The 22,796-nt window shown below is 60.8% G+C and overlaps 1 protein-coding gene across 1 annotated transcript; it reads left to right on the top strand.

Annotated features, from left to right (window-relative positions):
• Positions 1-309: 309 nt before the first annotated feature.
• Cplx1 (complexin 1) lies at positions 310-21,303 on the top strand. Its single transcript, XM_042672775.1, has 4 exons — positions 310-380; positions 1,513-1,613; positions 17,241-17,416; positions 19,854-21,303. The coding sequence occupies exons 2-4, from the start codon at positions 1,583-1,585 to the stop codon at positions 20,049-20,051; spliced, it is 405 nt and encodes a 134-aa protein (XP_042528709.1). The 5' UTR covers positions 310-380; positions 1,513-1,582; the 3' UTR covers positions 20,052-21,303.
• The last annotated feature ends 1,493 nt before the right edge of the window (positions 21,304-22,796 follow it).

Raw genomic sequence — 22,796 nt, 5'->3', positions numbered from 1 at the left:
CCCTCCTCCCGGCCCGCGCCCCTCCTCCCGGCCCGCGCCCCTCCTCCCGGCCCGCGCCCCCTCCTCCCGGCCCGCGCCCCTCCTCCCGGCCCGCGCGCCCTCCTCCCGGCCCGCGCCCCTCCTCCCGGCCCGCGCCCCCTCCTCCCGGCCCGCGCCCCCTCCTCCCGGCCCGCGCCCCTCCTCCCGGCCCGCGCCCCTCCTCCCGGCCCGCGCCCCTCCTCCCGGCCCGCGCCCGCCTCGCCCCGCCCCCGCCCCGCCCCTCGTCACGCGCACGCGGGAGTGACGCGCCTCCTCGCGGTGCCCTTCAGCCGCCGCCGCAGCTCCGGCGCCACATGGACCCCGCCGGCCCGAGCGCGCGCCGCCGCTGACTGCGCCCGGAGGTAACGCGGCCCCCGCCGGCCCGCCCCGGCCCCCGCCGACCTCCGCCGGCCCCCGCCCCGGCCCCGGCCCCCGCCCCGGCCCCGGCCCCCGCCCCGGCCCCGGCTCCCGCCCGCGCCCCTCGCCGCGCCGGCGGCCGGGCGCTGTCCGCGGCGCGGTGCTGAAGCGGCCTCGCGCCCTTCTGCCGTCCCCGTCCTCTCCCCGCGCCCCCCCGTCCCCGTCCCCGTCCCCGTCCTCTCCCCGCGCCCCCCCCGTCCCCGGCCCCGTCCCCGTCCTCTCCCCGCGCCCCCCCGTCCCCGGCCCCGTCCTCTCCCCGCGCCCCCCCGTCCCCGTCCCCGTCCTCTCCCCGCGCCCCCCCGTCCCCGGCCCCGTCCTCTCCCCGGGACTCCCCCCCGTCCCCGTCCCCGTCCTCTCCCCGCGCCCCCCCGTCCCCGGCCCCGTCCTCTCCCCGCGCCCCCCCGTCCCCGGCCCCGTCCTCTCCCCGCGCCCCCCCCCCCGTCCCCGGCCCCGTCCTCTCCCCGCGACCCCCCGTCCCCGTCCCCGTCCTCTCCCCGCGACCCCCCGTCCCCGTCCCCCGAGCCCCTTTCTCCGCACCCCTCCCCTCCCCTCCCCCTCCCTCTCCCCTCCCGTCCTGACCCCCCCCCCCCCGCAGGCCGGGGAGAAGTTTGGAAGAGCCAGGGCTTTGCGGCAAAGGCGCCTCCGCCGCCCGCGCTTCTGCAGGCCCTGCCCCGCACCCCGGGCCCTGCCCCGCACCCCGGGCCCTGCCCCGCACCCCGGGCCCTGCCCCGCACCCCGGGCCCTGCCCGCACCCCGGGCGGCCGGAGGCTCCGCAGTCCACCCCCGGCTCCAGCCCTCGCCGCCTTCTGGCGGGCGGGACGGCCCCGCGCTCTGGGACGGGCCGCCGCAAACCCGCGCCCAGACCGGGAGCCAGACTGCCAAGCCGCGGTGACCTTCAAACGCCCCGGCCCCGCCCCGGCTCCTGCCCAAGCAGGCCCTGGAAACCCCGGACCACCGGCGTCTGAGCCTGGGGACAGGCGTGGGTTCCAGGCGCACCTTCCCCCGGGCGCCTGGCCCCCGCAGCCCGGGAGGGCAGGAAGCCTGGCCAGGGCACGTGTGACTGCTTGCTCTCCCCAGGCCGCGGACCCTGGCCACCCTCGAATGCGAGCTGAGCCTGGAGTGACCTCTGAGGGATCAAGCCATCGTCATGGAGTTTGTAATGAAACAAGCCCTAGGAGGTAGGAGACAGGCGGTCAGGGAGGGCCGTGGGGCTGGACACCAGGGGCGGGCAGGCGCGGACATGCTGGGACGTGTCTACCCACTGCAGTGGCACCCAACACCTCAGGATTCATACCCAGCCTGTGCAGACACACCTGCTTTCCCCCAGTGGGCCCTGGATCCTGGGGCCAGACTTAGGTTGAGGACAGGAGGTGTAGACTGGCCCTGGCACCCAGGTCACGCCCCAGCAGACCACACCATCTGTATTTAGGCAATTGGAACTGAGAAGCCAGCAGTAGCGACACAGATAGACACCCCAGGGGAGCTTGGGGGCTGTACTCTGTAGCCACGCCCTGATCAGAAGGGACACTAAAGGGCAGATGGGACAGTGCCAGCTAGAATGTGTGATCAGGACCCCCAGGCTTCACCCTGGTGGAAGACAGTGCTGTTCCCAGGGAACTGTGGTTGCTTGGACACAAGAACAAGACAAGACAGCTGTGTAGCCCAGGACCCTTCCACGGAATCAGAGTGATCATAAGGAGCTGGGGGAGGGGAAGCAGGCCATCCTGCTGACGGCCATTGGAAGGGAGCCCTAATTTGTTTGGCTCAAGGCCATTGCTGTAGCCAGAAGTTGTACCCAGGACTGGAGTCAGGAAGACGGCAGTGGGCAGAGTCCCGAGGGCTTGAGGGATCTGTGGGCACATCGGCGGTTGGGTCAGCTCAGGTCTGCAGACCTGGGGGCTGAACTGGACAGGTTTCAGGTCTGCTCAGAGCTGCCCACCCTAAGCATGCCAGATCCCAGCACTTCCTTGAGGAGAACCTGTGTCTAGCTCCTGATTCTACCAGTTCAGAGCCACCTTTGGCAGCCTTGCCCTGCTGCCATGGGGGCGGGGCACATAGGGGAGGGGAGTGAGCGATCCACACAGAGAACCCTGATTGGGACCACAGTGACAGTGACAGACCGGGGGGGCTGGGGGGACACTTCTGGGTGTCTGTTCCTCCACTCCAATGAGAGGGAAGGTGCACCCAGTGTGTCCCTGAGAGTCCACGGCCAAGGGTGAGTTCAGGTGGTGTCTAACTATAACGATTACATCACCGGGACTTGATTCAGGGACCAGCCGGCAGCCTGCATCAGGAAGAACCCGCGTTGCCCCCAGCAAGTCCCAGGCTGCTGCAGATAATTAATTAAGTGGCTAATTCAGGCCCTGAGGTGGGCTTTTAAGGAAACTGAAGTATCTGATTTGGCTGTCTACATAGCTGAAATTAGCCGGGTAATTGCCAGCTTGGATTCTCTCTTTGTTCCATGTCAGCCCAAAGTTTTTCCTGCAGTAGCTATGGGATGGGCTTCATGAAGGGTCGTGGGAGCCACAGGGGGTGGCCAGCGACAAGGCTGCACGCTATAGCCACGCACTGGGCCTCTGACTGAGCACTGTTGCCCTGTCCACCTTGCATTTGCTCTTGACAGGAACGTGGGTCCCGTGCTGCCTAGTGGGGCTGGTGTGTGTGAGCCCCACTCCCGTCCCCGTGACCTTGAGCTCCAAGCTCCTCCTCTCCATCGTGGGCATCAGTTTCTTGTCTTAGGGTGTGTGGCTGGGAAGGAGCTAGACAGAGACTGAGACGGAGGGAGGAAGCAAGCTCCAGAGGTTGACAAACACCCTGAGAGAACAGGGTGGCCAGGCCCCAGACAGGGAGAAAGCAGAACGAAAGAGAGAGACAGCGAGACCGTCAGGGAGACGGGGTAGACATGAATAGCCCAGAAAAAGAGAAATACACTCCAGATGACAAAGGCAGCTTGAAGAGGGAGAGAGACAGAAACAGAAAGAGAGAGAGTTTGAGACACGAAGACAGCCAAGGAAAGCAGAGACCAAGGCAGACACAGAGACAGGAAGACAGAGAGGAACCGAGACAAAGAAGACCCCAACGAGAGAGGCGTTAGAAACAGACAGAAACATGGCCAGCGATGGCAGCCAGGCTCCAGTGGGCGAAAGGAGGCTGCGGCCCCTCCTGGGGTGTGACTGGGCTGTGGCTGCACTCTGCCGTTTCAGCAGTCGAGGGAGTGAGTGGAGGACACATACCCCGGGGCCTTCTCTTCTGCTCCAGGTGGCTGGGCCTCGTCCACTGGGTGATCGAGGCCCAGCCCTGTGGCCACTCAGGGCCCAAGACAGGGGAGATAGGGGTGCAGGACCTGCTGACCGACCATGGCCGCGGAGCTTGTCTCTGGGCTTCTCTGGCCCCAGGCCTGCTGGGGCTCAGCAGCGCCTCCCAGCTCAGACCTCACACCATGCCATGGCTGCCTCTGTCCTGTCAGTAAGTTCCAAGTGTATGCTGGGGTCAGGAAGATGTCTTCCCAGTGGGACCCCCGAGAAGAGGCTCAGGACCAGCAGGGCTCTCGTGTGGATGCCACAGGACATTAGGAATGGCAGGACTTTCTTTCCAGTGCCATCTGGTTAGGGACCAGTGAGTTCCTCTGGGGACCCTGAGGTCACTGGGGAGCAGGATGACTCTTGAGTCTCTGTTACCTAAGGGAAGGAAGGTCTCATGTGGGGTTTGGTGCTTCTAGCTTGCTGCAACCCTGGGCCAGTGGGGGCCAGGAGGATGCGGTCCAGGGCAGAGCTACAAGCAAACCTGTAGGGGTCTGCAAGGGAAAGGGCCTCAGCCTGCCGTGGGGACCCAGACACCCCATCAGTCTCCAAGGCCCACCGTCAGCCTCACCAGAACAGCTCTTTCCCTGTACGCTCCTCCGCCCTCTCCCCCAAGCCTGCAGGTCCCAGCTTTGGCCACCCCTCCCCCATGCCGGCCAGTCTTGCACCCGCAGCCTCCCCTTGCCAGGCCTGGCTCCCAGAGAATGGGGCCAGGCCACTGTGGCAGGACGGGGCAGGACCAGCATCTGTCATCCCCTGCCCCTACTCTGTGCCAACTGTGGTGCCAGGCTATCCCCCCCTGCAGTGGGGCCTGCCGCCCTGTCTGGCTCGTGGCTCCTCACCCCAGGCAGCCCCCAAAGTCTCTCGGCACTGCTGCTGTGGCCCGGCCTCTAGGGCACAGCTGTCTTTCGGTGTTATCTGTTTCCCTCAGGCCAGGGCACCTGGTCAGGACCTACTCTTCATGCCCAACTTTCCCCCACCATTCCTCTCACTCCACAATCAAGTGCCAGGCAGGGCTGGGAAGAGAGGAAGGTTCTTGGGGCCAAATGGTGGAAGATAGTGTGCCTGGGGGTGACCTCATCTTCTCACTAAGAGAATGTCCTCCAGGTCTTGTCAGACCTCAGACTCCCCTCAGCCCCTGTCCGGAGGGTTAACGGAACCAGTGCTAGTGCCAGCCACTGAGAGGAGGAGGGGCTGTGACTCAAACCACATCCAAGTGACAGCTCTCCTGGGATCGATAAGCCGGGCTGCAGCAAAGTGCCGGTCCGCCAGGAGCTCGGCCACATCGTCATGGACCTGGGATTCAGGCCCCTGGGGTATAATTTAAAGAAGCTGTTTCTCCTCAGGCAGGAAGTGGCAAATGCCCAGGGGCTGAATTTATGCTGGGAGGAGAGTGGGCAGCTGTGGCTGCTCAGTGTGAGCTCTGAGTTGAGCAGAAGTGGCTATTCTGGCCCAGATGGTCCAGGTCACGCCAGTTTTGCCTTTTCTGTGGGATGCTGCCCTCCCTCTGGGAGCACGCTTAGATCCCCAGGGACGGAGGGGTAGGGGCAGGCTCTGAAGAATGAGCAGAGCGCTGTTCTCACAGGCCTGGGGCCTGGGGTTAGGACAGGCAGAGACAGAGGCGGGAGGCGTTCAGGGCAACCTCCTGACAGGACGGTAGACCTGGCCCGGGGTAGGAACGTTTGACCCCTGCTGGGCCGCTCTCAGGCAACCCCAGCAAGGGTGCTCTGTGTTCTCCAGCAAGTCCACCCTGGGCCTGGCTGGAGATCTGTGAGGTGCATGAGGAAGGGATCCGTCCTGCCTGCACAGAGTTCCTGGGTGCGGCTGGCCTCACCAGCTCCCGCCCTTCCCGTGCTGGTCAGAGTCTCAACAGCCATGTTTCTCAGGTGCCTCTTGCTGGTTCCTGTCCCATTGGGGCACTGGCCAGGCTGGTCAGGCTGCAGCTGAGATGAGCAGCAGGAAAAGTAGTAGATAGGAGAGGAAGCTCTGGAAGTCATGTGGCAAAGCTGTCTCTGGATGCGGTGACAGAACCGGCGGAGTTAGGCTATGGCAGCATGTCCAGAGACAGCTCTGCAGTGCCGTTGGCGACCTGATGCCATTAGCCCACATTCACTCTTGGTAAAATCTCACGCTCAGTCTGCTCCTCACAGTCTCAAAGTGGCTGTTGCAGCAGCCCTGGCATCACATTCCCAGTGAAGGACGAGCTACGGAATGAGCTGGGAGTTCATCTCTTTGCATTCGGGAAGGGGAGGGCCACGTTGGGCAAAGGGACTTCCCGACATGAGCAGGGTATTGAGAGGGCAGTTCCCAGTTCCGAGATCCTCCTCACGCTGTGCTGTGATGGTTTCCAGAGCCTCTGACCACGAGCTCCTCAGGCAGAGCATCCTCCTCTCCCTTCCCCGCTTTTAAACGGCATCCAGCAAACACTTGAGGACAAAGTACCAACACGTGTGTTTGCTCAGAAGCTGCTTCTGCTCCTCTCGGCTGGCAGAACTGCCTCTTGCCCTAAATCTCTTGGTGGCTGGAAGGACACTTCAGAGACACGACTTTTCTCCCCACACCCTGAAGGCTGGTCCCTCCTTCCTGAAGACGCTCCTAGATGACGGACCTGCGATTAGTTGCAGATGTTTTAGTCCTGAGCTGCATGGAACAGCTGCAGTGCACTTCCTCTGATGAAGTCATTCGTGTTTGCTTGTTGGTTGGCAGACGATCGTGGTCAGGATTAGAGCATTTGTTTTAATAGCTCCAGTGTGCTGACTACTCTCAGAATCCTTGCCAACATGGTGCACTGCGGGAGGTTCCAGTTCCTGTCACTCAGGGCAGGTTCAACCGAGCAGGGAGCGCATGGAGGCTTCAGAGTGAGCAAGTGCACCTCCAGCCTGGCAGAGTCCCAACCCGGCTCTGAGGCATTGGGGCAAAGGAGACGGCTTTGCTGCCGCCCTCAAGGCCCCACGCCCTTCCCACCCTCCACACAGTGCACTTTTCCAGGGTCATCCTCACGCAGCAGCTGGCCGCCACTGCCTCCTCCACCTGGACACACATAGCCCCCTGCTCCAGAAAGGCCCAGAACCTCTGGCTTCTTGTTTCTTTGGTGTAGGACAGGACACTTGGCATGATGTAGGGGAGAGCCCACTGTTTTATGGGAGATGGGTTCTCAGGCCAGGCTGCCAGGTACTAGTGTTGGATGCTAAGTGCTGGGTTCTGGTGCTGGGCACTAGTGCTAGTTGTGTTGGTGCTGGGAGCGAGGCCTGGTGCTGGGCACTAGTGCTAGTTGTGTTGGTGCTGGGTGCTGGTGCTGGGCACGGAGTGCTAGTTATGTTGGTGCTGGGAGCGAGGCCTGGTGCTAGGAGCTGGGCTTGGGTCCTGAATGCCGATGTTAGTGCCAACCAAGGCATGGAGGTGGAAGACGGGCCAGTCAGGTGACCACTGGCTGGAGCAGCAGCTGGGAGGGAGCCGACACCCCTGCTGTTGCAGTGGCCCCTGGCCTTTGTCTGACATTCCTGAGGTGGCCACACACACTGGGCATGCCGGTCCCTGCGGCTGAGCTCCAGGGTGCACAGAGGTGCTCACTGGTACTGGTTTGCTGGCCGGGGGCCTCCTCAGCAGAGGAGGTGCCCAGAGCTGCACTGCTCCTGCTGAGACAGCAGCTGGGCCACTGAGCCCACCCGGCCCACCCGGCCCATGCCAGGCCCACGCCAGGCCACAGAGCCCACCCGGCCCACGCCAGCCCACCCGGCCCACGCCAGCCCACCCGGCCCACGCCAGCCCACAGAGCCCACCCGGCCCATGCCAGCCCACCTGGCCCACGCCAGGCCACAGAGCCCACCCCGCCCACCCGGCCCACGCCAGGCCCACGCCAGGCCACAGAGCCCACCCAGCCCACGCCAGCCCACCCGGCCCACGCCAGCCCACGCCAGGCCACAGAGCCCACCCGGCCCACGCCAGCCCACGCCAGGCCCACACCAGGCCACTGAGCCCACCCGGCCCACGCCAGCCCACCCGGCCCACGCCAGGCCACAGAGCCCACCCCGCCCACCCGGCCCACGCCAGGCCACAGAGCCCACCCGGCCCACACCAGCCCACCCGGCCCACACCAGGCCACAGAGCCCACCCGGCCCACCCGGCCCACGCCAGGCCCACGCCAGGCCACAGAGCCCACCCGGCCCACGCCAGCCCACGCCAGGCCACAGAGCCCACCCGGCCCACGCCAGCCCACCCGGCCCACGCCAGGCCACTGAGCCCACCCGGCCCACCCGGCCCACGCCAGGCCCACACCAGGCCACAGAGCCCACCCGGCCCACGCCAGCCCACCCGGCCCACGCCAGGCCACAGAGCCCACCCGGCCCATGCCAGCCCACCCGGCCCACGCCAGGCCACAGAGCCCACCCGGCCCACACCAGCCCACCCGGCCCACGCCGGGCCACAGAGCCCACCCGGCCCACGCCAGGCCCACGCCAGGCCACAGAGCCCACCCGGCCCACGCCAGGCCCACGCCAGGCCACAGAGCCCACCCGGCCCACGCCAGGCCCACGCCAGGCCACTGAGCCCACCCGGCCCACGCCAGGCCACAGAGCCCACCTGGCCCACGCCAGCCCACCCGGCCCACGCCAGGCCCACGCCAGGCCACAGAGCCCACCCGGCCCACGCCAGGCCCACGCCAGGCCACTGAGCCCACCCGGCCCACGCCAGGCCACAGAGCCCACCTGGCCCACGCCAGCCCACCCAGCCCACGCCAGGCCACAGAGCCCACCCGGCCCACGCCAGGCCACAGAGCCCACCCGGCCCACGCCAGGCCCACGCCAGGCCACAGAGCCCACCCGGCCCATGCCAGGCCCACGCCAGGCCACAGAGCCCACCCAGCCCACCCAGCCCACGCAAGGCCACCGAGCCCACCCGGCCCACCCGGCCCACGCCAGCCCACCCGGCCCACGCCAGGCCCACCCGCCCCACGCCAGCCCACCCGGCCCACGCCAGCCCACTCGGCCCACACCAGGTCCACCCGGCCCATGCCAGGCCCACCCAGCCCACGCCAGGCCCACCTGGCCCATGCCAGGCCCATGCCAGGCCACGCCAGCCCACCCGGCCCACGCCAGGCCCACCCGGCCCACTCGGCCCACGCCAGCCCACCCAGCCCACCGAGCCCACACCAGGCCATTGAGCCCACCCAGCTTACCCGGCCCACGCCAGGCCACACCAGGCCAGCCACACCAGCCCACCCCAGGCCCATGCCAGCCCAGGCTAGGCCCATGCCAGCCCAGGCCAGGCCCACACCAGGCCACACCAGGCCCATATCAGGCCATGCCATGGAGGTGGCCAGTGGCAGATCAGGCGGAAGGCAAGGGTGACGCTTGTCTTCCAAATTGGTCACTCTGCTGTCTGTCCTGGAGCCTGGCTCTGTTGGGTTCACTACTTGGTACTTCATCTTGTCTTTGTCTCCATTTACCTCTTCCCAAAGCCAAGATCAGACACTTTGCTCTCCTGTGGTGCCTCAGACAAGGATGGCAGTGCCCACAGGTAACACAGACTTCCCACTGGGCTCCCCCAGAGTGTCCCAGACCTCCCGCAGGCCCCCTCCCCTGGAGTGTCCCAGACCTCCCCAGAGTGTCCCAGGCCTCCTCAGAGTGTCCCAGACCTCCCCAGGGTGTCCCAGACCTCCCCACCCCAGTGCACCAGCTGGGCAATCAGCATGTGATCCCAGGCCAGCTGGTAAAGGTTTGCAAAACCATGAAAGGTGTTGGGGGAGAAACAGTCTTTGGCTCTTCAGTTACAAAATCCAGAGAAGCAGTGCAGTCTGGGCTGGGCTCTGGAGGGGCGGCAGCAGGGCTGGACACAGGCAGCTAGTGGGCTGGGAGCTGAGCCAGGGTAAAGACTGGTCCTTGGGCTGCGCTTCACAGGGCAAAGCACAGGGACTAGCCAGGTCTGCAAAACTTGGTCAGCAGGGTGGCTGAGTTGGACACAAAGCCCAATCCCACCCAGCACTCCCTGGGTTCTGGGGTCCCCTGCTTGGGAGCACGTTGGGCAGGGCTGGGTTGCAAGCCCTCCATGCTAAGCAGGGTGCTGCCTGGGCTTCTAGCAGCAGAGCAGAACCGAAGCTTGCTTCAATACCAAAACGTCAATGGTAGCCTGGCGCCGGTGGCTCACCCCTGTAATCCTAGCTACTCGGGAGGATGAGATCTGAATAGCATGGGTCAAAGCTGCCCAGGCAAGAGATGAGACCCTCATCTCCAGTTAGCCACAAAGAAGCCAGAAGTGGAGCTGTGGATTAAGTGGTAGAGTCAGCCTTGGGGAGGGGGGAGGAGAGTGGCCAGTGTCCAAGCTCTGAGTTCAAACCCCACAGGTTTGGAGGCATGGCTCAGTTGGTAGACTGAATTCAAGTCCTGGTCTTGGCCCCAAAAGAAAGTGACCTACTACACACAAACACACACATACACACTGCACACACAAACACACACCCCCCACACAAACACACACACACACCCCACATACCAGTGATGGTTTTTGCGGCCTTGAAGGGAGGTGCACAGCTTGCTGGAAGTGGGGCTCTTGGAAGCTAGTTTACACCTTGGCCAGAAAGGAGAAAGGATTCTGGTCTCCCAGGCTTAGCAAGTGGCTCCCCCGCAGCCCTTCCATCTGCTGCAGTGTCGGGACACTGCCAGGGGGCACTGGGATGAAGGGGTGTCCCGGGGGAAGCCAGGAGGAAAGGGACATCTGAGCAGCACTGTCCATGGCAGAAGGGCCATTGAGCACGCACCGCACGGAGGCGGCCAATCTCCAGGCATTTATGTTATCTAATTTATACTTAAGCATTCTAGAGTTGGGCCAGGTGGCTTGTGTCTGTCACTGTTACTATTCAAGAGGCTGAAAACAAGAGGATCACGGCTCAAAGCCAGCCTGGGCAGACATCTCATGAGCTGTATCTTCAATTAAGTAGCAAATAGCCAGAAGTGGAGGCAAGACTCAAGGAGCAGCAGAGCACCAGCCTGAGTGAAAAAAGCTAAGCAACAGTGGAGGCCTTGAATTTAAGCCTCATACCGGCATGAACAAAAAATTATTAGATAACATAAAATTATCCCAATTACTCTTAGTTTTGCCTATAATTCTGCTTGGAATTTTTCTCAGTTACCTGATACGCTCTGCGTGGGCCAGGATCAGCATTCTCATGGCAGTAGCAGTTTGCCTGGTGTGTGCATGTGCATGTGTGTGTGTGTGTGTGTGTGTGTGTGTGCATGTGCGTGCAGGGCTTGAACTTCAGTCTGCTTGCTCTTGCTTGGCTTTTTTCTATCACAGCTGGCACTCTACCACCTGAGTACACTTACAGTTCTGGCTTTTTGTTGGGTAATTGTAGATAAGAGTTTTGTGGATTTGTCTGTCAGGGCTAGCTTTGAACCTCAGTCCTCAGATCTTTGCCTTCTGAGAAGTAGGATTATAGATGTGAGCCACTAATCCTTGGTGATTTACCTTTATTATTTAGAAACACAATGCCAGTTTCCCCTCTGTCCAACCCCAGTCTGTCCTCAGCAACAATTCAAACACCCAGCAATACACCGTCGGACCAGCTTGTGGGGCCCCACCCCTGCCAGCAGTTTTAAACACTGGCCTTCAAGTCTCATTCATCTCAACAAGGATCGGATGTTCCTTTGAAGCCGTGGTGTGGTCCCATTGTCAGGAGTCCAGGGTGACCTGCACGCCCAGTCCTTGGCCATGTGCCTTCAAGGGCTTCCCACACTTGTCTTTTTGTTTGTTTTTTGGTTTGGATTTTTTTTTGGCCAGTCTTGGGCTTGAACTCTGGGCCTAGGCGATGTCCCTGAGCTACTTCTGCTCAAGGTTAGTGCTCTACCACTTGGGCCACAGAACCACTTCTGGCTTTTTCTGTGTATGTGGAACTGCTCCCCATACTTGTGATATGATAACTGTCCAGGTGTATGTGTGTGCACTCTGTCAGTTTCGTAAGTAAATACAATGTGTAATGGTCACATAAGAGCAATTGGCAGGGCTGGGAAGGTGGCTCAGTGGTAGAGCGCTTGCCTTGCATGCCAGAGGCCCTGGGTTCGATTCCTCAGCACCACATAAGCAGAAAGAAAAAAGCCAGAAGTGGCGCTGTGGCTCAAGTGGTAGAACGCTAGCCTTGAGCTGAAGAGCTGAGGGACAGCGCCCAGGCCCAAAGTTCAGGCCCACGACCGGACCCCCCCCCCCCCAAAAAAAAAGAGCAATTGGCAAATCCTGGCCTCAGACATGTTTCATTTCTCTGTGTTGAGAACTTAAAACAAATACTTCTCCTGCTTCAGCCTCATGAGTGCTGGAGTTTCCCCATGGCCACTCTCCCCCTCCCCCTGCATTCCCGCATACTTTTTAGTCCCTCCTTTCCTCTCCTGTCTTTCGGTCTGTGTGGTCTAAACACAGAGGAGGGTTGGTAACAGTCCGTGTGTTCTTTATATGTAAACACATTTTGATCTTTGCATGAGCCTGTCAGCAGATCTGGCTTTGATCTGGGCCTCTTCTTCTGCAGATGGCTGCTTCCTTATATCTTCCCAGGGCAGAAAGAAGGTGAGAGAGGGTCACGTTCCTTTGAGGGGGTGCTAACCCCATTCTTGAAAGCACAGCCCTGTGACCTAATCACTTCTTAAGTGGCCCAGCCACAGAGGAACCAGAGGGATGCTCACATCCTCCATCTAGTCGGCCTTACCAGCTGCTTCTCTGAGCTGGGTACAGACCAGCGGTCCGTGTCCTGAGGTGGCACCCATGCCAGTGTGGGAAGCGTGACACCCTGTTTTGTGGGGCAGTGCCACGTGCCACATAAGAATGCAGCGGAGCTGTGGGTTTGTCTGCGTGTGCTTGCTCTCCACAGCCATGGCTACAGCAGGGTAGTCTGACAAGACACCTTATATCCTTGTTGGTGTAGCCATAGTGGGCCCTGGTGCGTACTCTACCAAACTCTACCTGACTGTGTACTGCCTTGAGAACTCCACCCTCACCTGAATGAGGGATTTTGCCAAACAGCTTCTGACCTGGTGGCTAAAATCCACCTCGCGTGGTATGAAACCCTGGTGGGTCCCAGGTCTGAGGCTCAGATGCTCCTGCCCTGTCTCCAACGTAACCGGGGTGCAGGGCACACGCATTGCTGCCCAGCTGGATCTCATTTAAATAAACAAACGAATACAGATGTACATACATATACATATGTACACACATGGATGCACGCCTATATTTAGGAGCAATGCACTTCAGCATCTTTCATTCATACAAGATTGTTGACTATCTGGTTAGTACCATTCTTTTTTTTTTTTTTTTTTGCTGACTTTCATGTTTTAGGTGACCATTTTGTTATTTATTAAATCTTTCCACATTTGGCATTTACCTTTATGATGGTCATGGACTTTCACCTCATGTATTCCTATAATCGGATCTGTCGACTTTGGCCATGGCTTCCTCATTATAGGTATGCTGTCTTTATTTTTTATAGGCCCAGTAAGTTTTTTTAATATAATTTCATCGTTATCATTAAGATGTTGTATGGAAGGGTTACCATTTTGTAAGTCAGATAATGAGTCACATTTCTTTTTGGACGACGTCACCCCCTCCTTGGCTACCCAGTTTCCCCTCTGGTCTCTGCTCACAACGTATAGCTTATTTCTCACGGTATGTCTACGGAGCGCGTGCCTGCACTTGCTTTTCCTGATTGCTATGCACTGGGCAGCTGTGGTCCCACCTCACCCCTTCCTGGCCATGCCAGTGGGCCAGGCAAGATGATGGAGAAGAAAGGCTCTGTCCTGCAGTGGGCCTTTCTAGAGCAGGAGTGAAGGCTGTGGCCAGCCTGCCTTTGACGGTGGGTGTGAAGGAAATCGTGTTGTCATCTGTAGAAGGTGCTGAGGGCGCACGGGCATCTGGTCTGAGATGCCGCTGTGCTGCTGACACTCCTGCGCCTTCCAGAAAGGAGCCGCCGAGCACCAGTCCAGCCCTCCTGCCCAAGAGGCACAGGCCGAGCCCGCTGTTCCGGCAGGTGTGCGCCCAGGCCTCAGCAGCCTGCAGCAAGTGTGCTTGTGTCTGTGTGCCTCTCTGTCTGAGTCTTACTCTCCTGACTTTAGGCAAAAGCAACCCAGTTGATTTCCTTCTTTTTTTCTCCTCTCTAAGAAGTCTAAATATGATGGGAATTATCTGGTGATGTTTGAAAGATCCCATCTATGAATTCTTTTTTTTGGGGGGGTCCGGTCGTGGGGCCTGAACTCTGGGCCTGGGCGCTGTTCCTCAGCTCTTCAGCTCAAGGCTAGCACTCTACCACTTGAGCCACAGCGCCACTTCTGGCTTGTTTTTTGCTTATGTGGTGCTGAGGAATCAAACCCAGGGCCTCATGCATGCAAGGTAAGCGCTTTACCACTGAGCCACCTTCCCAGTCCCCCATCCTGCTCTTACATGTGGTTTGCAGCCTTTTTTTTTCTGGTCGGGCTGGGGCACTGTTTCTGAGCCTGTTTTTGCTCCTTTTCTTGCCAGCACTCTACCACTTGAGCCACAGCACCACCTCCAGCTTTTCTGAGTGGTTTATTGGAGATAAGAGTCTCACAGATTTCCTGCCAGGGTTGGTTTTGAACTGTGATCCTCAGGTCTCAGCCTCCTGAGTAGTGAGGATTATGGGCATGAGCCACCAGTGCTCCACTCTCAGATTTTTATTAGTTCTTTTCTGGAAACATATTTTACTCAAGGTTCAAATGTATTAGGACAGAGTATACAATGTATCACTGATCCTTTTGACTGTTGTCTAAGGCATTTTGTGTTATTAATACGACTGTTTTTTTGTGATTACCTTAACTCGGGACATTTTCATGCTTGCTTTGTCTCCCAGTATTGAGCGCTGCATTTCCTCCTTCCTTGGCGTCACCTGCTGCTGATGCTTGTCAACAATGTCCATGCTACCTTTAGCTTTTCTGCCCCCGTGTTTCCTAGCTTGCCACCTTCTTCTTGGAGGGCAGAGGTAGGGCTACGAGCCCTTGATTGCTCAGGAGTGTGGTATTGGGACTTACATGGCCACTGGTTAGTCCTGCTAGGAGGCGCCTCCAGCCCTCCAAGGTGCGTCCACTGAAGCCATCGTCCCCCATGTCACCGATAGAAGTTACATTTGCACACCTGGGAGGCAGTTTTACCCGCTTGCCTCCCCTCCAGAATGCATGTCTGCCTTGAGAAACATCTGAGATCATCTATGGCTTGAAGACAGATGGCTTCAAATCCCAGTCCTCAGACCTCAGCCTCCTGAGTAGCTCAGATTACAGGAGTGAGGGCCCAGTCCCCAGCTCCTTGTTTTAGTCCTTCAGCCTTCCTCCGAGGCTGAACCACGTCCACTGTGTGGACAGACGTGTTTCATTTCCCTGTCCTGGCAGTGTGGTGCTCAGGTGGGTCTGCGCTTGGCTGTGTGGACATGGGTGGGCAGGCACCGGCTCAGGTTCCTGTCTTCACTGCTGTGTGCACAGGAGGTGGGGTTGTCGGGGCAGGGCTGGCTGTTTGCAAAGTCATCAAGCTTTTCCGAAGCAGCTACACCACTCCATGTTCCCATCAGCAAGTTTCCCCAAAACCTTGTCAACATTGATTTTGCTTCCTCCTCCTCCTTTCTTTTTCCTCCTCTTCCTCCTCCTCCTCTTCTTCTTCTTCTTGCCATCCTAACAAGCATTGGCCTGTTGTAGTAGGGACTGACATTGGATCTTTTTTTTCTCATTCTGTTATGTATATTATTGTATAAAGGGTTTTCACCGTGGTATTTCTCATGTGTTTATGCTATAATTTAAGTCAGATTAATCTCTTCTATCTCTTTCTTCATCCTCCTGACCTTCCCATTTTTCAATAGCTTTCTTTTTTGTTTTTGTTTTGCCATTATAAAGGTGATGTACAGGGGCTGGGAAGGTGGCTCAGTGGTAGAGTGCTTGCCTTGCATGCCTGAGGCCCTGGGTTCGATTCCTCAGTACCACATAAGCAAAAAAAAACAAAAAACCCAACTGTCCAGGGAAAGGTGATGTACAGAGGGGTTTTGGTCATCTAAGTCAGGTCGAGTGCATTTCTTTTTGGACAGTGTCACCCTCAACAGCTTTCTTGATTGATCTTTGTAAGCTTTCCCTGCAAGCTGGAGAGAAATGCTGCTGCTGTCTTCAGGACTAGAGTATGCAGCTAGCACACAGCTCTCTGGTCCTTGGACCATGAAAGCTTTATTTGTAGGGTTCTCCCTCTGCTTTCCACATGAGGTCTGTGATGCTCGGGTCTGCACACCGCCGTCTTCCCGCCAGGGCCCTCCCTCCTGCGCACACCTGTGTGTCAGCAGGTACTGGGCAGCAGGGCTCAGCGAGCAGGCAGCGCTTGGCACCTGTTTCCCTGATGGGACCCACGGCCTGTTGATATTTGGAGGAGCAGGCCTAGCAGTGCGGGCTGTGTCACTGGGCTCTCTTGCCTGACCTAGCCACCATACACCTCTCAGGAGAGAACTGGGGACCTGGTGTAGCTCCTTCCACTTTAGCTTACCTGCTCCTTCTAGGAGGAAGAAAGTCTCTCTCACTGTTGTGTGAATTAGCTTGTTCTAGCAGGGATCCCATATCTGGAGCTTCTGTCCTCAGTATCTGGGAACCATAAGAATATGCTACTCCATGACCAGCTTTCCTTGGAGAGATCTGCGAAGTCTTGTAGATGTGGCTGAAAACTGGCCAGGAGGCTCCTGTCTCCTTGGGTCAGCAGCGTCTGGCCCTTGCTCTCCTCCCCACAGCCTCCCATCGGCGATGGCAGCCCTCTCCCTCGTCTGCAGAGGGCCTGGGTGTCCCTGAGGTGTGTGGGGTGGGACTGAGCACTGCAGCTCTCACGGTGAGCGCGCCTGGGGGAGTCACCCTCCCCCCGAGCTGCAGTGTGGGAGGGGCAGGATGTGGCCTTGCTCCTGTCAGTCAGGGTGTGTGTGGGGGGGGCCGGCAGCACCCAGGGCGGCAGCAAAGCAGGCCCCACCAGACAGGCCCCTGCCTGGGGTGACCAGCATCTGGAGGCCGCCTGGGGCAGGGCTTGATTGCTGGGGCTCATGCTGTAATTACTGTCTTGGTCTTGGGGGCCGAGCTGCAGGGCGTTTGGGGAGGTGTCTGTGACTCAGGAGCTCATGAGCAAAGTGGTGGCTGGCAGAGGGGGAATTAGGGCTTTGGTGATGGTGCAGACGGCGCCTGCAGCCGGGCCACAGGTGCCACCTGTGCCGCACCATGTCGGTCCAGGTGTCGTAGCAGCAGGCCTGTCCACAGGCATCTGTCCCCCACCGCCTTCTCCTCTGTGTCTTGTGTAGCTGAGCACTCTCCCCCCACCGCCTTCTCCACACCCACCCTAGGGAGCGTACGCCCACGCTGCCACAGGCAAGCACACATGCACACACCATGGCCCACCCAGTCACTGCTCAGACCACACAGCCTCCTCCTGTAAACCACTTCCCTGGCAGCAGAGGATGCCAGAGGTGGCAGGGGGGTTCGAGGGCCCTGCGTTCAGCTCTTATCTTTGCCCTGCTGTTCACAGGGGCTACCAAGGACATGGGGAAGATGCTCGGGGGTGACGAAGAGAAGGACCCTGATGCTGCCAAGAAGGAGGAGGAGCGCCAGGAGGCACTGAGGCAGGAGGAAGAGGAGCGCAAGGCCAAGTACGCCAAGATGGAGGCCGAGCGTGAGGTCATGCGACAGGGCATCAGAGACAAGGTGGGCACCACCCAACCTGCCTGCGATCCCAGCCACTGTCAGGGTAACTGAGTCAGATCCCACCTGGGGAAGCGGTGAGGCCCAGCCGAGGCTGCGAGCCCCCTCCTTGCCCCTTTGCCTGCTGGGGGCCTGCCTGTGTATCTGCCATGGCCGGTGCGGGTGGGGCCAGCAGCCTCGGATTGCTGCCAGTGCTAACACCATGGACTTTCCTCAGCGGTGCTCGCAGGGTTTTTGTGATCCCTCGTCCGTCACACCCATCCTCATCCCTAGTCTTGGCTTAGCCGAGTCTGGCAGTGTCTTTGCTGCCCCACAGGTAGGGACAAATGCACAGGCGCCCCCCCCTCCCTTCCCTGCCTGGGCAGGCCAGACTGTCACTGGGGCAGCCGCAAGCAGGACCGTAGGCGGTCCCCCTGGGTGGGGACAGAGCTGTCTCTAACACATGCAACGTGCCCCGTCACCTGGCCACAGGAACTGTAGTCTCAGCTCTACCATCAGCACGGAGGAGTCACTGAGGGAGTGGAGTCCAGTCCCCCTTTCCGGGGCTGGGAGCTGAAGATGGCTCTTCCTAAAATCACCCACAGTTCGAAGACAAGGAACAATGTCACTGAAAAATGGAGGGGTTCTCTCAATCTCCCACTTTCCACATTAAGGTTTTAGCAAGGATTTTAGTATAACATAAAGTAGGAAGAAATGGAAAAAGAGAAACACTTCCTTTTTCGCCATGCAAAAAATGGGAGTTAAAGACTCAAATGGGAGCTGGGCACTGGTGGCTCACGCCTGTCATCCTAGCTACTCAGGCGGCTGAGATCTGAGGATCTTGGTTCAAAGCCAGCCTGAGGAGGAAAATCCGTGAGACTCTTATCTCCAATAAGCCACCAGAAAACCAGAAGTGGTGCTGTGGCTCCAGGGTAGAGCGTTGGTCTTGAGCTGAAGAGCTGAGGGACAGTGCCCAGGCCCAAAGTTCAAGCCCCATGACCAAAAAAAAAAAGACTCAAATGGGCATTGGTGGCTCACGCCTGTCATCCTAGCTACTCAGGAGACTGAGATCTGAGGATCACAGTTCAAAGCCAGTCCGGGCAGGAAAGGCCTGGAGACTCTTATCTCCAATTAACCACCAGAAAACCAGAAGTTGTGCTTTGGCTCAAGTAGTAGAGTGCTTGAGTTGAGCAAAAGAGCTCAAGGACAGTGCCTAAGTCCTGAGTTCAAGCCCCATGACTAACAAAAAAAAAAAAAAGAGAGACTCAAATGGTTTTCATCTGTAGGTTCCTCCCCTCCCCCCTTTTTTGGTGCCAGTCCTTGCTTGAACTCAGGGCCTGGGTGATGTCCCTGAGTGTTATTGTTCAAGGCTAGTGCTCTACCACTTGTGCCACAGTTCCACTTATGGCTTTTTGGTGGTTACTTGGATATATTCTCATAGACCTTCCCCTCCCGGCTGGCTTCAATCCATCACCCTCAGAACTCAGCCTCGAATAGCTAGGATGACAGTTGAGAGCCACAGGTGCCCAGACTTTCGGTTCTTTGCCTAACCAGAGCTCCCAGATGTTCACTGTTTGAAAAAAGGGAAATGTGGATAGTCCCTCCAAAGCCTCCAATCTTGTAATTTATCATTAAAGAGGAGGTATGATGGGAGGGGAGTTTATGTGCTTTTTCAGTTTGCTTCCTGGTTTGTGTTAGGCCCTTTTGATACTTGTTCTAAAAAAAGAATATAATTTTTTGTCTCCTCATCTATTTATGTATCTATCTGTGTATGTATGTATCATTTACCTATCCATCATCTACCTATCATCCATCTAAGTATCTCCATGAATCTATCATCTACCTATCTACCTACCTACCTTTCTGTCCTGACAGGAGAATGAGAATGGAGGGTAGGGAAGGGGCTCAGTGTGTTTGCTGAGATCATGTCGGGGCAGAACTCCAGTATACCAAGTGGCACCAGTGACACCAGTGCAGGCTTTGCTGACTGCACCGGGCTGCAGAGTGGCCAGGCAGCCTAGGCCACAGCCAGGAAGCATCGGACAGCCAGACCACAGAGTGAAGGGCTTCTGGTACCAGGCCCCTCTTTCTGTCCATCCCTCCCTTCTTTTGTCTTTCTGTTCGAGGGTGCTCCCTTGAGGGTGCTCCCTTTCAGCCAGTATAAACAAAGCTTTAGGTTTGAGTTTTCAGACACACACCTCCAGGTTCCCAGGATGCAGGTCTCCAGGAAAGCGGTGGCTGGAGGAGCCAGGGCTCTGAGGACCAGGGCACTGCCTTGGGGTCCCGAGGGTAGGGCTCTCCACACCCCTGTGACCTTACGCAGCTCTCACAGGAAGCCCCCTGCCCTTTGGGGTCCCCATGCCAGATGTAGGCGTGGGTTGGGGACTCTCTGGGGGAGGGAAGGCCCAGGGGCGCAGGACTGGCTGTGCAGAGCTGCCCCCTGAACGCCCTCTCCCTGCAGTACGGCATCAAGAAGAAGGAAGAACGAGAGGCGGAGGCCCAGGCTGCCATGGAGGCCAACTCGGAGGGCAGTCTGACGAGACCCAAGAAGGCCATCCCCCCGGGCTGCGGGGACGAGCCCGAGGAGGAGGACGAGAGCATCCTGGACACCGTCATCAAGTACCTGCCCGGGCCGCTGCAGGACATGTTCAAGAAGTAATGCCAAGCTGGCCGGAGGCCCGGAGCCCAAGACCCTGCCCCACCTTCCCTGTACAGACCCCACGGAGGCCCCGCAGGATGTCGGGAGCAGATGCAGCACCCCCAACGCCAAAATAAGCCATAGTCCTAGGTCTGTCCTTCCGTGCCCCTCCCCCACAGCCATCCAGGGCACCGCCCGGCCCTGCACTCCCAGCCCATCCTCGCCTATCCCCCTCAGCCCGCCCCAGGTCAGGCCCTGAGAGGGCCAGCCCCTTGACCACCCCTGGGCGCGCCATCCCTGTGTCTGTGGGCACCTATGAGGGCCCAAACTCAGGAGCACAGCCATAGTCGGAGCGGAGCAGTTGTGCAGTTGGGGTGGGCTCCGGCCCGGGCTCCCAGCCCTCCCTGATGCCTGGCACCAGGGTGTCTGGACCTGCTGGCCCAGCTGGACCGCGCGTGGTCTGCCTGCCTGCCTGCGTCCCCTGACCTCCATCTGCAGGCCCTGACGTCTGTCTAGCTGTCACTTTCTGTTGCTCTTCATTGTTCCACAGGTTTGGCTTTTTAGAAACACTGTGGCCAGAGGAAACAAGGCAGTAGGCTTGGGAGGGGCTCCAGGCACTCTCCAGTCTCTGTGCACCCCTCCCCAAGACGCTCACCTTGAGCCCCCTCTCCCCGTGGGTCCCTGTCCTGTGTCAGAGGGGGCTGCGGATCCCCTGAGCGCCCACTTCCAGAGAGGCCCCAGGAAGCCACCGGTGGAGGAGGGCGCGGGGTGGAGCGCGTTCTTCCCGCCGCCCCGTGCTCTGCAGGCCTCCGAGGCCGGGCGGGCGTGCGCTCACCCCTCGGTTCACCGTGCTTAATTTGCATCACAATGTGTTGAATCTCAGGTAAATGAGGTCTTCTGTATCTGTTGGTTTCCCGTGACAGACGGGCCGTTCTCTGTCTCCAGCGCTTTCTGTCCGTCAGACGGCTGTGTGTCCCCAGGGCGGCCAGGGGCGTGGCTTGGCGCTGACCTCCATGACCTCACGTAGCTCTAGAGAAGCCATACGATTAGACTGCAATACTGCGCATCACCCCGCGCGCCCCGCCTCCCGCGTCTTCCGAGATGCTGTGTCCTCGCACCGAAAGCTGGCTCCGAGCGCGTTCTCCGTGACCGCACCCGTTCCCGCGCCTGGGGCCGCCGGCCGCCTGTCTGTCCGTCCTCCCGCGCCCCGCCCGCATGTGGGGGCCGGGCGTTTCCTCTCCGGATGGAATCACAGCCAATAAACAGTGATTTCCCGCAGGCCTCGGCTCCTTCCGCGTCCCGCCGGCCCGGCGAGGCCCGGGTCCCGCAGGTCCCCCTCCCCCCCCCCCCCCCCCCCCGCCTCTCCGCGGCCTGCCCGGCGTGGCGCGCGTGGCGGCCAGGCCCGGGTCCCGCAGGTGCCCCCCCCCCCCGCGGCCTGCCCGGCGTGGCGCGCGTGGCGGCCAGGCCCGGGTCCCGCAGGTGCCCCCCCCGGCCCCCCCCGCCTCCCCACGGCCTGCCCGGCGTGGCGCGCGTGGCCCGGGTCCCGCAGGTCCCCCCCCCCCCGCCTCTCCGCGGCCTGCCCGGCGTGGCGCGCGTGGCCCGGGTCCCGCAGGTCCCCCCCCCCCGCCTCTCCGCGGCCTGCCCGGCGTGGCGCGCGTGGCCCGGGTCCCGCAGGTCCCCCCCCCCCGCCTCTCCGCGGCCTGCCCGGCGTGGCGCGCGTGGCCCGGGTCCCGCAGGTCCCCCCCCCCCCCCCCCGCCTCTCCGCGGCCTGCCCGGCGTGGCGCGCGTGGCGGCCAGGCCCGGGTCCCGCAAGTGCCCTCCCCCCCCCGCCTCCCCGCGGCCTGCGCAGGGACCCGTCCCAGGCGCCCGCCCGTCGCGCGGGGAGGCCCTTTTGCCTCGCTCCGTGGGAGCCCGGCCGGACCAGGCCTGCTGCCCACCAGCGGCCGCATGCGGGGCGGAGGAGCCGGGCTCCGCGCGGCTTCGGAGACGGCCCACGAAGGTCAGCGCCAGGAAGGCGTCGTGGCCAGCGGCGGCCGCACTCCCGACCCTCCCCGCAGGCCGACGCCCGCCCCGGCCCCACACCCGCCCCGGCCCCACACCCGCCCGCTCCACGCTTCCCACCGCGCCCCCAGGCCACGTGGCCCGCCCCTCCCCTGACCACGCCCCGTTCCATGTGACTCTCCTCTAACCACGCCTCACATCCGGCCCTCGCCCCTGGCCACGCCTCCACGCCATACGGCCGGCTCCTCGCCTCTAACCACACCCTCATGTGTGGCCGCCCCTCGGCTATAACCACGCCCCACGGCACATACCCCGCCCCTCGCCTCTAGCCACGCCCCGCGACCTCTGGCCCGCCCTCGCGGTGGCTCCGCCTCCGCCTGCGCGACGCGTGCCCTGCGGCCTTCGCCTCCGGACGTCCGCAGCCGCGCGCCCGGTAACGAGCAGGGTCCCCTCCCCGGTGTCCCGAGGCGGTGCAGGCGGGGCGCGCCCCCCTTTTCAAAGCCATATTAACGTCGGTCCCAGTCCTGGGGCGGCTATGGGGTGCCGCGCTGAGGGGTCCTCGTCCGCCCGGGGAGGGGGGCGGGGCGGGGCGGGGCGGCCCGGGCCTGGCCCCGCCTCACCGGACGTGTGCCTGCGGGCTGCACCGGAAGGAGGCGGCCTGGGAGGGCGGGGCGGGGCGGGACGGGGCCCGGGTCGCTCTTGTTCCCAGGCAGAGGGCCAGGGCCTCGAGGCCGGGAGCGTCCGGTTCCCGCAGCAGTGAGGCTG

The sequence above is a fragment of the Dipodomys spectabilis genome, unplaced genomic scaffold (assembly GCF_019054845.1).
Source record: "Dipodomys spectabilis isolate Male_0828 unplaced genomic scaffold, ASM1905484v1 ptg000771l, whole genome shotgun sequence".
NCBI classification, from domain to species: domain Eukaryota; kingdom Metazoa; phylum Chordata; class Mammalia; order Rodentia; family Heteromyidae; genus Dipodomys; species Dipodomys spectabilis.
Note: the sequence above shows the minus strand (reverse complement) of the source record. Positions and strands in the feature narration are given on the sequence as shown.